General features: G+C 40.1%; 1 protein-coding gene across 6 annotated transcripts in view; it reads left to right on the forward strand.

The window, feature by feature from the left end:
- Window positions 1–18,581, forward strand: part of LOC111148454 (calpastatin) — a 111,805-nt gene that overhangs the window by 12,637 nt on the left and 80,587 nt on the right. For all 6 annotated transcript variants that reach the window (XM_022505006.1, XM_022505008.1, XM_022505007.1 and 3 more), the window contains exon 2: window positions 728–790. In XM_022505006.1, coding sequence (XP_022360714.1) covers window positions 728–790 — 63 coding nt within the window. The remainder of the gene's footprint in view (window positions 1–727; window positions 791–18,581) is intronic.

Here is an 18,581-nt window from a genome sequence, read left to right on the forward strand (position 1 = left end):
TTTCAACAAAAGTCAATAAACTTTATGGCTTATTTTATCTTATCATCAGGACAAATGACTGTATTAGCTACTTGAAGATTTTAGGTGCCACATAAAAATACTTGCTTTCATTCCCACTGTCCTGGTGAGAAAAATAATTCTGTTTCTGGGCATAACGAAATCAAAAAGCCATAATAAATAGAAGTTGTTGCGGGTATGGTCGTCCCCTTGCAGGGTTTGTCTTCCTGGGAGATAACCGAGGAAGAACTCCGAGGAATTCCCAAGAATCATCAGAAGTGATGGCAGACTAAATCGGAAGCTGTGGTTCTCCCTTGAGCCCTTGCTGAACTGGGGCTTAAGTATGGCTTTAGGCTACACATGGTCCGTAGACACTACAACTCCACGAGGAACCACATGCCTCCCACACTGACAATTGGGGCTTTAAAATTGCGTGAGGCATTTTGTAGGAGACGAGACGCCGCCTTGGAAGCACCATCAGATCGGTGTCTGGTTAATTACAGACTGACTCTCCGCACTCCAAATTAATGTCTGTAGCTCCTCTTGATTTTTTGAAAGCCACCTGTGTCACTGTAGGCTTATCAGCATTTTCAGAAGGAAGATTAAAGGGGTCCTTGTTTTTACAGGCTCCGTATTTAGCCCTTCGGGTTTAAAGTCACTATTATATTACCTGGTAGTACCTCCTTCTTTTAAACATATCTTTCTTTCTTTTCTTTTTATATTTCTATAGCATGTCAGTGAAAAAACCAGTGGATCGCCTTCCAAGTCAGGAGAGAAGAAAGGATCAGATGAGGTAATCCCCGCAATACTGGGTTTTCCTTTTCTCTTGCCTTTAATTGTGAATTCTATCTTGAAATAGATAATGAGGTTGCAAAGAGCTCCTACTAGAGTATTGGCAAATTTAGTCTTAACTAAGATTTGATTCAAGAATATAAGTATAACTCATTAAAAATTAATAAAAAATATGAGGGAAATTGGAAGGGGAGGTGAACCATGAGAGACTATGGACTCTGAAAAACAATCTGAGGGTTTTGAAGGGGCGGGGGGTGGGAGGTTGGGGGAACCAGGTGGTGGGTATTGGAGAGGGCACGGATTGCATGGAGCACTGGGTGTGGTGCAAAACAATGAATACTGTTACGCTGAAAAAATAAAATAAAATAAAAATTAAAAAAAATTAATAAAAAATAAAGTGTTCCTGGGGAAAGAACCTTTAGAAATGCTTTCTTTTTTCTTTTTTTTTTTTTTAAGATTTTATTCATTTATTTGACAGAGAGGGAGAAAGAGAGCGAGAGAGGGGACACAAGCAGAGGGAGTGGGAGAGGGAGAAGCAGGCCTCCCACCGAGCAGGGAGCCAGGGAGCCTGATGCGGGGCTCCATCCCAGGACCCTGGGCTCACGACCTGGGCCGAAGGCATATCCTTAATGACTGAGCCACCCAGGTGCCCCTAGAAATAGTTTCTATTTAGGAATAGTAGCTAGTTATTGAGGGTTGTTTCCCTATAGGAATTGCTGAACCTTAAATATTTTGTTGGTGGCATGACAGAGTTACAGGGAGGAACCAAATGCTGTAGTGGAAAAGGGCATCTTTCTTCCCGAGGGTACAGTAGGAAGAAGGACAGTGATTGCTTGTCCTTATTCAGGTTCATAAACAAATGGGAGAGAGAAAGACTGTTTTTATTTGGATCAATTCTGTGGAAACAAGAGTAAAATGGAGCCTTTCCACTTGGGGGTGAGTTTTCGTTGACACTGAATTTCTTCCTCCACTGGATGATGCTCCATCACGTGCCCTGTCGACACTGGCCGACAGCTCCATGGACAGGTCCTGCGAATGTGCTGTCCTTCCAAAGGGTACTGGAAAACATACAATGATCATTATGTTTTTCTCTACATTATCAAAATGTTTTTAGAAATTTTGATCCTTGAGGTACCTGTGTGGTTCAGTCAGTTAAGTGTCTGCCTCCGGCTTAGGTCATGATCCCAGGGTCCTGGGATGGAGCCCCACATCTGGCTCCCTGCTCAGTAGGAAGCCTGCTTCTCCCTCTGCCAGCTGCTCCCCATGCTTGTGCTCTGTCTCTGTCTCTCACTCTCTCTCTCTCTCTGACAAATACATGAACAAAATCTCTAAAAGAAAAGAAAAAAAAGAAATTTTGCTCTTCTTTTCTGCAATTTTGTAATATTTAATATATTTTGATATATTCAATATATAAGGAAGCTGTTATAGCTAGAACCTCCTATGGATTCTGCACTATGGCTCGCTGAACTTTCTACTGTCATTTTCATCACCAGTACCCATGAAAATATAATTTGGAGTCTTTCCTTTTTAGTTATCAACTTCTGTTTTTTTTAATTTTTTTATTTTTTTAATTTCTTTTCAGTGTACCAGAATTCATTATTTATGCACCACACCCAGTGCTCCATGCAATACGTGCCCTCCATAATAACTTCTATTTTATTTATTTATTTATTTTACACTGTTTAAGTCTGTGTAACAGTTGGTCTTATGGGGAAAGCGCTGGAATAGGTGAGACTTTTTTGCCTAGACAGCTTAGATTGCGTCAGACAGCTTCGATCACCTGTCACAAAGTGTTGCTTGAAATAGATTATTTCTTCACAAGCACATTTGTAATGAATTTTTTGTACCCATGGAAGGCAGATGTTTCTTTAAAATTAGAAAATAAGAGTAAACATTTATTAAGATTTTATCCTGTTTCTTGGTTAAACTGTTAAAAAATATACTCCCATATGAAAAAAACACATTTTCCCCTTTATACTAGCATGAAAATCTATAGAGTGTCATTCAGCTTCTTATCTACCCCACTTTTTTTTTTTTTAAGATTATTTATTTATTTACTTGACAGATGGAGATCACAAGTAGACAGAGAGGCAGGCAGAGAGAGGAGGAAGCAGGCTCCTTGCTGAGCAGAGAGCCAAATGTGGGGCGGGGGAGCCTCGATCCCATGACCCCGGGATCATGTCCCGAGCCGAAGCAGAGGCTTATAAGTTATCTATCAAATAATTTATGATTTCAAAACTATAATATTTCTTTATTCTCCAGATCTCTAAATAATAATTTTGGATGTTATTCTCTATTAATATTAGTTGAGATTAAATTATTCACACACAAAAAGGAAATCTTCTCTATTGTGGTCAAATGAATAGTCGGCTAGTTCATATATCACCAAGTATGTTATTATACGAAAGCTTAAATATTATATCTTGAATGTACAGGCATTGTTGGTTTAGGCAACAACTGCTAGCCCAGTGTTAGGTTGTTCTGTTTTTTTTTTCCTGACGAGGCTAAAAAGTACCTAATTTCCATGTTTATAAGGGGCTTGAGGAAACTAATAAGGACCTCTGTTATAAACGCAGCCCAGAGGCAGACTGCACTTCAAGTTTGAAACCAAAGGCTGAACTTTCACCTCAAAGAAAGGAAGAAGGGATTTTTCTTTTCTTTATCAGCCATTCAAAGAATTCTGGTATTGTTTCACAATGCTTTGAGAAATTCACATTTATAACTCTTGGACTTGGTGCCAAGCCAGGACAGATTGGTCTGTTTTCCTCTGTCCCAGCCAACAGAAGTGAAGAGGGGACAGAAGATTTTCCCCACTCCTGCGGCATAAATCACTGCAGAGATTGAATACAGTTTGAGACTGAAGATTGTTCGTCCTCTCCCCAGATTCTGTCCGTGTTCATCTGATGGGGTAGACAGACCTGCAGGTGGGACGACTTGGTAGTCAAGGCATATTTCTAGTATAGTCTGTCTCCAGGGAATCTCTTATTCTTTTTTTTTTTTTTTAAGATTTTATTTATTTATTTGACAGAGATCACAAGTAGACAGAGAGGCAGGCAGAGAGGGAGGGGGAAGCAAGCTCCCTGCTGAGCAGAGAGCCTGATGTGGGGCTTGATCCCAGCACCCTGGGATAATGACCTGAGCCAAAGGCAGAGGCTATAATCCACTGAGCCACCCAGGTGCCCGGAATCTTTAATTCTTTATGTCACATACAAATTAGTCCTTGGTGAGATACTGTGGCCCTGGAGAGAATTGGAGAAAACCATCTTGCATCAGAAATTATTTTAGCCTTTGTGTGCACAGTTATAAAATCATGTGTAATTTGGGTTTGTTATCTGCCCCATCTATCAATCACAATTGGTTACCATCTTCTTTCCTTCTCAAAATTACCGAGAGATTTCCTGAAACTAACCCCTTCTCCCAAATATTTCATTACCTACTGCTCTCTTGAACAAGAAATGAGATCCAGAAGCTTCATTTGGGTTTTGGCAATCCATTTGCAGACTAATATATACTTCCAAAGTTTAACTAGCATTTAAATAGCATAGTATGCAAACATGTGGGTTCCGCTTCCACAAACAAACCCAGGCCTTTGAAGCAAAGTCAGTTTGAAAATGGGCTTTCTAAAAGGCTCTGGGCTACTTCTTGGTATTTTTTTTTTTCTTTCTCCCTTTATTATTCTGCTGCATTTTATTTGGAAGCTCAAGAGAAAAGATACATAGAAGGACTTCAGGAAGATATAACCAGGAGAAAAAATGATTAGGGTAAGGTAAGAACCACTATTATATTGTAATATGTAAACACACCTGGGTGAAGATGAGAGCTCTTTCTCTCCAGAAATTGTAAATAGTTCTTACTTGTTTGGTGTTTGACCCCTATGCACTAATGATCCTAGCAGGATCGTAAGAAGTTGGCAGCAACTTTAACGGGATCTTACAACCAAAATAACCATTTATCATGTTGCATTTGCAATACAAATACTTGAGGAATGACTAGAGTAAGTGTCTAGGGGAACAAATTCGCTTATTTGTTTGTACCAATCATTGTGAATTGGCTTTGTCCTCCGATGTACAAGAATTATAAAATGAAAAGTTGCATTGACTAACAAGCCAAAGATACAATGACTGGAGCAGGAAAAAGAAAAATGGAAACATTTAACACCACCTCTTTTAAAGACACCGGAGCAGAGAAGCCTTTCCAAACCTGCAGTCATATCTACTTAAAGTATTTGACTAACACATCTGGCCTCGCTGGGGGACTGTGAGCATTTTAGAAACATATTTCAGTGAAAGCCTGAGGAATGGAATTTAAAGTGTAAGATGGGCATAATCTTACAGAGCCAATTATAAGAACTCAAACTGAATAACATATGTTTTTAGGGGCACAGAAAAGGAGCTATAAATACAAGACAATAGAAATTGCACCTTAGAGGAAAAGATAAGGAGCAGATTTTCTTCACCATCAATAACAGCATTGGTAGCATTCTTTTCTTCAGTATTTGCCTTTCCTTCTTCTAAAATGCATGAAGTATTGAATGACTCCAACATTTTTTATACCGTTTCTCTTTATAGAATTAGTCTTTATTTTATTATTTTTTTAAAGATTTATTTATTTATTTGAGAGAGAGGGAGAGAAAGAACATGAGCAGGGTGGGAAGGGCAGAGGGAAGGAATCTCCAGGCAGAATCCCCTCTGAGTGCAGAGCCCAACTCAGGGCTTGATCCCAGGACCCATGAATCATGACCTGAGCAGAAAGCAAGAGTCAGAGGCTTAACAGACTGAGCTATGCAGGTGCTCCCCATTTAGTCTTTTTTTTTTTTAATCACAAAAGCAATATGTACTTATGAAAAACAGTATTACCTAATCTACCACGTAGTTGTAACTATTGCTATGAACTTTTTTGTGTATTCTTAAATTAATATGATAATATCATATGTTTATACTTAATATATATACTGATTATAGCAACTTTTTTTTTTTTTTTTTTTGAGAGAGAAAGAGAGAGAACGAGCAATGGGGAGGGACAGAGGGATGGGGAGAGAGAGAATCTTAAGCAGGCTCCATGCCCAGTGTGGAGCCCAATGTGGGACTCCATCTCATGACCCTGAGATCATGACCTGAGCCAAAATCATCAAGTGTCTGGTGCTTAACTGACTGAGCTACCCAGGAGCCCCTGATTTTAGCAACTCTTTATACAGCTAAAACACAATCACTGAAGAAAATTGAGAAAATACTGAAGACTTAAAAAAATACCATCATCTGGAATTCTAGCACTTACAGAGATGGCCACTACTTCTGTCTTGGTGTATTTCCCTACATTTTTTTTCTGTGTATATATTATGTTAAAGCTGAGATAACAAAGAAATGTCATTAGGAGGGTCTAGAAAAAAATAATGTGCTTTGTGAAAGATCAGTCTTTCCAATTAAAAAGAGTTATCATTAAAAAAAAAGAGTTATCATTGTGGGTGACTTAAGAAAATCTTTATTCAGGCATCTTGGCATTTAGTGTGGCATTTAATCTGGTTTTTATTTTGTTGCTGTGTTTTTGAGGGAGAAACACATACTTCAAAAAGTCTCCTGGGACAGTGTTCCCGCAAGCAAGTGGTGTAGCTCTTTGTAGAAAATTCTGGAAGAGTAGTACAGCATACATCATTTTAAGGGATTATGGGTCATGACAACAGAGGCCATAGTTGTGGGTAGTTGACTGTGGCTGTGTAAGCTCATGTCCCAGTGCCCAGGAAGAGGCAAAGCCAGAGATGTGCCCCGAAGGCAGTCCCACTGGGCTCTCCTGGACACCCATACCAGGAGCCAGCCCAGAATCCAACCGCCTACCTATGTGGCAGGTCAAACTAAGGGAGGCACCAGAGATTCTTTTGGACTGCAGTTTCCTCATTTTTTTACCCCCTCCCCTTTTTTTTAGTTCTAAATTTTGATTTATTTCTTCATTGACTAGAATATTTTTTAACAGAATTTTTTCAGGGAGGGAGCATGAATGGTATTTTCTGAGTCTGTGTGGATTTAAGCATGCTTTGGTGCTGATGTCACACAAGAGATAAATACAAAATTGTACAACATCCTTGGCTAGCAGTTCTGGTCCCTCAAAATTCCATATCTGTTGCTCTCTGATTTTTCTGGCCTTAGAGTTGTAAATAAAATGTCTAGGGCAGCCTAGTTTTATTTTTATAAACCCTGTTTTTCCTGTCTTGGCGCATATGCAATTTTGTTGCTGTTCTTACAACTTAAAAATTTGGCAGGATGTGCCTATGTATCTGTTTCTCTCTATTAATTTCTTCCTGAAATGTTTTATTTAATTATTGTTCCTGTTTTGGTTTAGCTTGCATGGCCATAAAAGTCCGCCCCTTATTGATTTCCAGCCATGGGATGGGACAGAATGCAAATTCTTTTGTTGATTATATATTGCAGAGTCTCTCCCATTTAAAAAAGGAAGTTTGATAGTTCACTAAGCTCAGTAGCTGTTTTGTTTAAAAAAAAAAAAAAAACCCACAAAACTGCATGTAAAACCCAGAAACATATGCCAAAAGCTAGAAAGCAGAGACCTTACACATCATCATTCAATGAATTGTTTCATCAGAAGTGAAGGCTAGAGCTTTAGTAAAGATGATGAAAATAGTGTACTTTTAAATTAAGTGTCTGTGATATAAAAATTGTTATATCATTGGATAGGAAATGGCTAATAAAAACAATAAGTACTTTGCCTTTATCAGTGAGCATATAAATATATCAACATTATATCATACAGTCATAATTTCCCCTTCATTATTGTACTTTGAATTTATGAGCCTAATTACCTAAGACCTTAGATCCCACCAGAGCTGTCTCTGAAAAGCTGTCCATGGAATTGGGATCAAATGTTAACAAAATAGCAAAGGAACTGAATGGAAGTTAAATTTACTGGCCTCAGAGTAAATCACAAGTCCTGGAAACCTGATGGACAGATTGTTTAATATTATTCCTGAAATACACAGTTTTAAAATATGTATTTGTTTTCTTTCTTCTCTTTAGATTTTATTAGCTTCTCAAAGATAATGGCATGACTGGTTAAAAAGGGACAATAACCTGAAATCATGCCTATAGCAAAATAGCTGTTTCATCTGAGGACTGATAAATGTGTGATTCTTATCATAAAGTCAACAACATTTTATCATACAACAATGAGCATAATAGCTCTTTATAGTCTTTTAAAAGCTGTTCCTTGGGGCACCTAGGTGGCTCAGTTGTTGAGCGTCTGCCTTCGGCTTGGGTCATGATTCTGGAGTCCTGGGATCGAGCCCCCCATTGGGCTCCCTGCTCTGCAGGAGGCCTGCTTCTCCCTCTCCCACTTCCTCTGCTTGTGTTCCCTCTCTTGCTGTGTCTCTCTCTGTCAAATAAATAAATAAAATCTTTTAAAAAAATAAAATAAAAGCAGTTCCTTAGTGAAAGCAAAACTTAATGGAAAGGTGACATCACCAAGTCTTGTATGTTTCAATCAACATTATTACAGAATGCCTAGCAAATGCATAGAGCACTGTGTTAGTATAGAAAATTACTAAAAACTCCCCTATTCCTAATTTCCCAGGACGTTACATGAAATAAGACAGTGGTTCTCAGGTATTAACGTACCTAACAATCACTTAGAGACAGTGTGAAAAATTTGGACACCTGGGCCCCATCCTCAGAGATGCTGATTTAACAGGTTTAAGGTAGCGTAACGAATCAGGGTTTTTGTTGTCTTTTTTTGCTTCTTGTTTTGTTTTGTTTTTACCAGTTACCCCAGATGGTTCTTATGTCAATGGTCTTCTGAGCACATTTTGAGTAACACTGAGATAATTCTTACGGAGTGCTTAACACCGTGCCTGGTACATGTGAGCATTTCTTTCCTGGTTCTTGTTCTCTTTTTCTTTGCTTTCTTTTTAAGAGGATCTCCCCACCCTGCCCCTTGGCCCAAGTCTGCTCTGCCATGTTCTGGGGATGGCGTGACTCCGAAGCAAGTTAAGAGTGCTGTAGTTTCAAAGAGTCATTGATTATTTGGGCGCATTTGGTTGGAGAGGCAGGTACTAACCCTTTTTTTTTCCTTCTTTTCCTAGGACCTTGTCCCTACAGCTCTTCCTTCTTTCTTTTACTCTTTGCTTAATAACTCCTCTTTAGACTACATATTAGTTCAGTCTTCCTTATTATAAACGGTTTTAAAATATGTCCTTTAAAATTGCTCAAGCTCCCATTCTATCTACCTTTCTTACCCTCACTGCCAGCATTCTTGGTTGAAATTACTGAGGAAAAAAGCATAGAGAGAGCGAAGAGAGAAAGCAAAAGCAAATGTTGATAAATGCCTATATGGGGGAGGTGGGAAGGAGAAATCAGTGAACAAGTCAAAGAAGAGGCCGTTGAAAGGGTAGAGAGACCTGTACGTTGCAGTGTTGTCAATGGGAGGACTGGAAGAAAGGTCCAGGCTGATAATTGCCAAATTACGGGAAGGGCTCTTGATTGTGGATTGGGATTTCTTTTGTCCCCTTTGGAGCTGTTACTGTTAGGATTATGAGGGTGCTGAGCAAGTGGAGATTCTGCACTGATGACTCTTGAATGTACATCATTTTATGTAATGAACATCTGATAAGGGGGGGAAAAGGAAGTTGGAATGAGTGTTTATTTATACAAAAAGAGATAAGTGTGGCCAAGATGCATCCCATGGTACAGATTTCTTGGATTGTTTGTCAGTTGTATGGGTAAATGGATTCATTTGTTAGTCGAATAATAACAGATGCGAAACACATTATTTGGAAGGAACTCAGGAGTGAATTCTAAAGATATGTTTATCTTAATCATTAGGACTGCAGTCTTCTGCTTGGTTATTCACATCAGGGTTCCCATCCCATGGCTCTTTCTTTTGTTAATCAAGCCTCTGATTCCTGAGTGGTCTAACTGGAGCTCAAGGAGCAGAATTTTTTGGACTTCAGTACGTTCCAGAAATATAGCACTCTGGAATCTGAAATCTGCAAATACGGTTTTGAAGAAACACATTTTATCTTATGGGAAACTGAAGGCTAAAATGCTTTCATATTCACCTTCCAATTTTGGTTTCACTCAGTACTTGGGATAAAAATTGCTTCACTGAATATAATTTTGTTACTTACTTTTTTGTGTGCTTTCTTAAAACACTGAATAGACTCGGTAAAATCTGAAACCAGACATCTAGTTCATTGAATAATGAAAGCTGAATAGGAAGCTGAATGACTAATAAATGTTAAAATGATCCATTTAAAAGATAATGAAGGTTCTTACTACCAGCCAGAAGGACTGGAGCTTGCTGAGATACTTTTTAGGTGTGATTACTGCCCAAATGCTATAGACATAAAGTTCAGGGGACACCCAGTGGTTAAAAAGAGGAACTTTTTCACTATGGTACATTGTTGACTTTGTCTTTGTAAATTAGTATATGTTAGGGGGGTTTTAAGAGGTTGGTTTTGGGGCCGCCTGGGTGGCTCAGGGGGTTAAGTCTCTGCCTTCGGCTCAGGTCATGGTCTCAGAGTCCTGGGATCAAGCCCTGCATTGGGCTCTCTGCTCAGTGGGGAGCCTGCTTCCCCCCGCCCCTCACCACCCGCCTGCCTCTCTGACTACTTGTGATCTCTGTCTGTCAAATAAATAAATAAAATCTTTAAAAGAAAAAGAGGTTGACTTTGACTTATATAAATTTTCTTTAAGTGTTTGAAAACTTCCACATTGTAAGATTGGAAATACATAACTAAGCTTTTTCCTTTAATAAAAACATAAATGGTATTTTAAAATGTAAAATAACCGAGAGACTTAAATAAGAAAAACCTTTTTGACACTGAAATTCCAAGTCTAGAATTTGTTTCAAGTATATAATTGGAGGTGTGCTTGGTGGCACAAGGATCTTTATCACTGAGTTTGTAATAATCACAAACTAGGAGAGAAACACATGTAGAGCAGTAATGAATTGAAGTTATGATACAGATAGAGTAACCAAGGCATCTTTAACACCATGCTTCAAAGAACTTTTAATGCCTGAGAAAAGTGTTTATGTTAGATTAAATATCTTTTTTTCATCAGAAGGAAAAGAACAGAAAACAGCCTCAGATAATAGAAGAATAATGGAAGAGGCCTTAGACCTTAAAGAGAGGAGTATTTTACATGTGAGCCTTTTTTCTTTGGAACCCCTCAGAGATACTTCCAGAACAAGGCTGCTGCTGTGTGTACATATGTGCGTGTATGCATGTGTATGTGCACGTGTGCATGATTAAATAGAATTGAATCTCTTAGATATGAACAGAGTAAGGATTTAAATAAGACAGCTTAGAGGGCAAGGATTCTTTTTTTTTTTTTAAAAGATTTTATTTATTTATAGAGAGAGAGCATGAGAGGGGAGAAGGTAGGAGGGAAAAGCAGACTCCCTATGGAGCTGGGAACCCAGTGCGGGACTCGATCCGAAGACTGCCAGGATCACGACCTGAGCCAAAGGTGGTCATTTAACCAACTGAGCCACCCAGGCACCCAGAAGGCAAGGATTTTTAACTACTTTTACTTCATAGTCCCTTGGGAATCTGATGAAAACTGATCTTTTCCTCTGAGAAGTATGCATATGTGTGTATATAAAAAACACCTCTAAAATGTGGCATACGGTTTAAAGACATTTAGACATACACGCCATCGTCACCCCTGCAGGGGCAATCTTCGTGAGCAGGTATTTTTAGGAGGTACCATCTGATAATATTTTCCCATTTGGCTTGTTGTTGATGCCATAATTCCCTTGTTAGCAGCTTACATAACTTTGAGTTAAACGTTGCCTTTCCCTGGCTTTGCTTTTAAATTATGGGTATTCCTAGGAGAGAGAAAGTATTAATTATTAACATCTTAGTGAGGAGTAGTTTGACAAGAGGAGAGAATTATGTAGCACAATTTTTCTGTCGATTGGTTATGGTAGTTGAGAACTAGAGAGCGTTTGATAATAATAGCTAACACAAATATAGCCATTACACACACACACACACACACACACACACACACACACACACCCCTCTTACAATAATCCCATTCTCCTGATGAGGAAGTTGAGGCAAAACTTGATTAAATAAGGTATTTAATACCAAGGTCACACAGGTATTTGGTAGTGAAGTTCAGAATTGATTCAGTTTACAGAGTCTGTGCTTTTAACTAGTATCTGATAGTATTCATAAAATTACTTATTTTAAGAATTCGATGAAGACCAACACCAAAAAACTTTCTTACTACTGTTGTCAATTTTGTAACTCTTCTTTCTGTCTTTCTCCTTGGGTTGTGCCTTCTTTCCACTCAAGAAGTTTGTAAAGTAATATTAAGTCATTCCACAGGAATAAAAGGCACAGCATAGGGAATAGAGTCCATGACACTGTAATGGCATTGTGTGGTGACAGATGGGATCTGCACTAGTGGTGAACCTAACATAAGGAACAGAGAAGTGGAATCACTATGTTGTACACCTGAAACAAATGTAACAGTGTGTGTCAGGGGTGCCTGGGTGGCTCAGTGGGTTAAAGCCTCTGCCTTCGGCTCAGGTCATGATCTCAGGGTCCTGGGATCGAACCCCGCATCGGGCTCTCAGCTCAGCAGGGAGCCTGCTTCCCCCTCTTTCTCTGCCTGCCTCTCTGCCTACTTGTGATCTCTGTCTGTCAAATAAATAATAAATAAAATCTTTTAAAAAGAAAAGAGTAAATTATTCCAGTTCCCAGGAATCTGAAATGTAAGAAAGAATAGGGACAGCCATTCCCACTCTGGGGGGGTATGAAGTGCAACAGGGAGGGAAACTGAGTCACAGCAGATTCAGAGTCAGAAGGATAGCATTTGGCTGCTTGTCAGGGCAGCTCCCTCGGGACTAGAAAGACTTGAGTTGACTGGGAGATGATGAATGGGTATTGACTCATAAGAATATAGGCAAATACAGTGAGTGCAACTACTATAGTGTGTGTTATTAAGAAGGCTATGCACAAGGCATTTCATTCAGTCAGTGAAATTCTATGCAAGGAGTTAATGCCAACATTTATTCTTTAAGACTTTTTTATCAGTGTTTCCCAGGGGCTAACATATCCTGTTTATTGCATTGCATTTGTGGTAGCATACTACATTTCTTTTGGTAATAAAGGCAACCTGTTCTTATTTGTACACTATTTACAACCATGGTATAAAGGAACATTTGTAGATAAAAGTCAAGCTTTATAATTGCTAATGTTGGGGAATCTGCCTACCCTTTTGAAAGGCAGTCATTTCCCAGATACTGTTTTCCAATTTAGCATGTGTTTTCATGTGGAAACACAATACTTCTTGTCATTTTATAGGGTAACTATTAAGTAATAGAACTGATTTGCTAACAAAAATGTCAAAACAGGTATTTTAATGAGAGTGTTTATCCTGAGAACTAGTACATTTCATCAAGTCTAAGAAACCACTGATCTAAAAATGCCCTGATTAGAAAATGCTAAAAAAGGAAATAAAACCATCACTTAATCTCTGACCCCCATCTTTCTTATACTGATCTTTTTATTGAAGTGTAATTGGTATACAGTGTTTTACTAGTTTCAGGTGACAGACAATATGATTCAACAATTCTGTATATTATTCAGTTCTCATCATGGTAAGTGTACCCTTCATTTCCTGTCCCCTCACCCTCCCTCCAGTGATTTTAAGAAGTATCCATTTGCAAGAGGTATGAAAAAGGGAAGAAATTGGTGGCCTCATTCAATAAGATGAAATCCAATGGTAACCTGAAAATTTATATAGTTAAGGTGTTTTCCATTGTTCAAACAGTGCTGAAACTAATTCCACTTTTATATTCAGGGCACAGAAGAATTTCATCTCTTCCTCAGTGGTTCCCCCCCACCCCCGCCACTAAAATCAATCAGTATCATCCAGTTCAATAGCCTTCTCATAATTACCACATGTGAATCTGATGAACTTTTGGGAGTTTCAGAAACTGAAGTCTCCATTTAGAGGATAAATGTTTGTCTTGCATCTAGGATAATCGAATAATGTGTTGCAGTTTCTGAAAACAGTTCAATGAACAGATACTCAAAAATATCTTGAGAAATGATTTGAGTATGTCAGCAGCCACATTGAACCTTTGAGGGTTTCAATATTCTTTTAATGTAAAAGTTCTTGTGTATCTGTGGGCTCAAAAATTTGTCACATAAAATATTTGATCTGTTACTTATAGACCATTGTAAGCTAGAGAATCCATTAACCTGCTAATTAGGGGCTCCTCAGGGAATATTTGCTACCACTTTTTATTTTTTTTTAAAGATTTTATTTATTTATTTTGACAGACAGAGAGCACAAGTAGGCAGAGGGCGGGGGGAAGCAGGCTCCCTGCTGAGCAGAGAGCCCGATGTGGGGCTAGATCCCAGGACCCTGGGATCATGGGCTAAGCCAAAGGCAGAGGCTTTAACCCACTGAACCACCCAGGTGCCCTTTGCTACCATTTTGATAGAAAAGTAGACCAGCTCCATTTTCCTGCATTTTTAAAAAGATTTTATTTATTTATTTATTAGAGAGTGAGCAAGCATGAGTTGAGGGCAGAGGTCAAGGGAGAGGGAGAAGCAGACTCCCCGCTGTGCAGGGAGCCCCATGTGGAGCTCCATCCCAGGACCTCTAGACCATGACCCGAGCCGAGGGCAGATGCTTAACCAGCTGAGCCACGCAGATGCCCCATTTTCCTGCACTGTGGGTGGAGAAGAGAATCACTGAATTTGTGGCTGCAGAAACTCTGACCAACTCTAGGGCAGGAACTCTAGGGGCAGGACACGGAGGTCTTGCAACATAGGTAGCTTTTATCATTACTGGAAATCTCTGAGGAATGAGCCTTTAAAAACCAACTTGTGCCTTTATTCATACCCAATCCCTCACTCTTACTTGGGATTTATCAAGCTTCTTGGATTGGTGGGTTCATCAAATGTGGAAATGTATTGGCCATTATTTCCTCATATATTTTGGGTTGTCTCTGTGCCTTTCCTCGTCTTTGGAGGCTGCAGTTATACCAATATTAGCTGCTTCAAGTTGTCCCACAGCTCACTGACTCTCTGTTCCCTATCCCCTGGTCTTTACTTGCTGTTGCATTTTGGGTAGTTTCTGTTGCTGTGCATCCACATTCTCTAACCTTTTCTTTTGCAATAGTTCATCAATTCTTCATCCCAGTGTATTTTTCATCTCAGATATTGCATTTTTTTTATCTTTACAAGTTTGATTTGAGTGGTTTTTAAGAAAATATCTTTTATGTCTCTCCTTAACTTACTTTTGAAAAAGCTTCCAATCTTGAAATATTTAGATTCCCAGGAAGTTGCAAAGATAGTATGGAGAGGTTCGCCTGGACCCTTCATACAGTTTTCCCATTGGTTACATGTTATGTAATCATAGTACATTGTCAAAACTAGGAAACTGACACTGGAACAGCATATGTATGTAAGTTCTGTGCCATTTTGTTGCATGTATGGATTTATGTAGCCAGCACTGCAATCAAGATACTATGCTTTTTTGAACATTATATTTTCCTACCTATGAAAAATAAAGTTTTATGTTTCTGCTTCTATGCATGCCTTATAATTTTTTATTAGAGGTCAGACAGATGTGAATTTCATCTTGTTGATGCTTGTTAGTTGCCCTGTTGCCTTAAGTTTGCTTGAGTTATGTTCTGGGACACAGTTAAGTTACCTGGAAATTGTTGAATCCTTTGAGGTTTGCTTTTAAGCTTTGTGTGGCTGGACCTGAGCAGCCTTTAGAGCAGGACTAACTTGTCCTTCTATGGACTCTACTGATGATTCTGACTGCTGCAAGCACACTCTATGCCTGGTCTCTGGGTTATACCTCTGCTCCTTCTGGTGTTCTTGACCCAGGCTTGGGGTTTCTTCCCAGACACACGCATGCAGACCCCTGGGGCTCTCTCTCTTGCTGCTCTCTTCTTTCTGGTGCTTTCTCTATGAACCCCCTAAGGCCCTTGGTCTTTGGAACTACCGGCTCTACCTCCTCAACCCATAGAGATCGATGGCTTCTGCCTGGGTTCCTCCTCCACGTTCCATGTTTTCCATGTTCATGCAGCCTGGAAACTTCTCCAGGCAGGAAGCTGGGGCCATCCTAGGGTTGCCTTTACTCGTTTCCTGGTCAGGGAACATCCAGTGCTGCCTGGATGTTACCCCTGTCTGAAACCACTGTTTCCTATTATTCTCCGGGAGTTCTTTAGTTGTTCAGGGTAGGAACAAAAAAGGATCCTCCTTTTGGGATCTGGATTTCCTTATATTTTTAAGTCCCCATTTCCTTATGTACAGACTTCATAAGTATAACTTGGACTTGAAAGGAGCATGTGGCCCAGCTTACAAACTTAAGTCCCTTCCTTTACTCTGAAGGTGTTTGAGCACAGTTTTGAAGGTGGGTTGTTAGGTGTTTCTCATTCTTAAGCCTGGTCACTGACTTAACTTATTTGTTGAGGTATTAATGAGTTGTACTGCTTTCCAGGTAGTCTGCCACTATTTCAGTGTGCAACAAAACTATTGAAATCATCTCTGCAGTATCTTGACGTCTGACACCTTCAGGTGCCTCAAAAGGGTCCTTGCAGCTCTCAGGAAACACACTGAGGTCATGTCTGTTCCTGCCAATTTTTTGACCCTGCATCACCCCCCACACACACATACACACACACAGGACCTGTGTGACTATGCCAGCAGCTGTCCACCTCGTCTTTGGCATCTGATGCCAGGCCCGCAGCACCTGCTGCTGGGACTCTAGCAGGCCTCACCCAAGAGAGAGGGTTTCCAGCATTCACCCTGTAAGTAGCTCCCGGGACCCCCTTTAGCCAGCATTTAGTGAGTAATCATGCTACGTCTGGCTGTGGGCCAGGTGCCTCACATTTATACCTTCATGTAATCCCCAGAGAACACACGGGCCTAGGAGTATGACATGTTCCCACCAGTCGGTGTCCCTGGGTAGGGTACTCAGAAGGGTATCATCTCTGTATTGAAAAAAGAAAAACTAGTCCTATTTTGAAGGCTGTTTTCGTGCAAACTAACAATGCTTGAAAGCAAACTTCAAGAGGATCAAACTGTTCCCAAATAACTCACTGGTGTCCATTATTAGAATCGTGGCCAGTCCTAAGAAAAAAATTACTTTTTCTAACGAAAGAAAATATTTTTTTTCCTGATTATATAATTAAAAGCTCATGGAAAATTCTCAGCAGGCACTAAGATTCCTCATGAGGTAAAACTAGGCCTATTGGGATTCCTGTTGGAAAGAGCAGCCTCTTCCATTCCTACTTGATCAAGAATTTTGGGTCTCTCTAGAGTAGGGATTTGCAACCTGTGGGCTGTTCCTCATCTCCTTTGATCCTCACAGTCTTCTGTCTTAGGTGTGGGTACAGTTACTTCTTTTTTCAGATGAGAAAAATAGTGCTTACAAATGCTCATACACTATGGTGAGTGCTGTGAAGTGTGTAAACCTGCGATTCACAGAGCTGTACCCCTGGGGTTAATAATACATTATATGTTAATAAAAAAAAAAAAAAAAAAAGAAATGTGCTTACACATGCCCATGGTCTCAGTGGGCATTTGGTGGGAGCCAGGATTCTGGTCACACAAATCAAAAGATAGAGCCTTTACTCTAGGGAAGCTGACACCTTTCTTTGTGGTCATTAAGTCTCAGGACAACATGAGGCTTCCCTAGGGGCCTTTCTTGAGATTCTGGGAGATGGTGACACAGCCGCTCTTTGCCTGGCTTTGGAACATTGTGAATGCTTTGGAAACAGTTTTTTGAGACTTGAGTTCTGACTCATTTAATGAAAAATCTGTATCATGAACTATGGCAGACATAGAAAAACGGTATGTAATTCATCCTTTTCCTACCTTTCTACCCATGCCGTTAGAAGTGATCTGATCAGTATTCACTGAACTCAAGCATGGCATGCCTCTTTTGTGGGTCTCTTGGCTGGCAGATTCTGAACCACTTTCAGAGGTAGGAGAGGCTGCTTAAAGGACGTGTGGATTCCTAGTCCATGGAAATGACCTATGGACACTCACCACTGCCCAGGAGATCACACACGCTCTGTCAGTCATTCCGACTGAGGCCTGCGGCCTGCTCCGTCAACTACAAGGAGGGAATGACTCAGCCAGGCCTGTGACCTGATGGTAGGGATAAGGGGCAGTCTCTTCCTGATCACTTCATTTCTATAAAACTTAAGTTAAACGAAGAAGTGCTCGTAAACATCACAAGGGCTGGGATTGGTTGGCAAGGAAAAAATCTTCCTGGTGGCCCTTTAGTCTATGGATTTATGGACATGAAAAAAAATAATGTGACTCAAAATTTGGGTCATTATAGTCTTGGCATCCTCATTTAATGTCTTAATCTTTCAGAGACTGGAGTAAATCTGTGTGTTGGGAAATGCAGAGTCATAGCCAGATGAGCTTGTGGTGAGAGCTTCTTCTTCTTCTTTTTTTTTTTTTTAAGATTTTATTTATTTATTTGACAGATAGAGATCACAAGTAGGCAGAGAGGCAGGCAGAGAGAGAGGAGGAAGCAGGCTCCCCGCCGAGCAGAGAACCCGATGCGGGGCTCGATCCGAGGACCCTGGGATCATGACCTGAGCCGAAGGCAGAGGCTTTAACCCACTGAGCCACCCAGGCGCCCTGTGGTGAGAGTTTCTTACTGTGACTGGGTGAATTCTCTTCTTTCTGAGGGTGGATCCAGCCTTATCACTATTAGTGGATATGCAGACCTGACCAGTTAGGACTGGTGCCCAGGCCAGAGTAGGATATCTAGGGGCCACTGCTGATGGTA

This window comes from Enhydra lutris, unplaced genomic scaffold, assembly GCF_002288905.1.
Source record: "Enhydra lutris kenyoni isolate GAN:26980312 unplaced genomic scaffold, ASM228890v2 scaffoldscaffold19, whole genome shotgun sequence".
Lineage (NCBI taxonomy): Eukaryota > Metazoa > Chordata > Mammalia > Carnivora > Mustelidae > Enhydra > Enhydra lutris.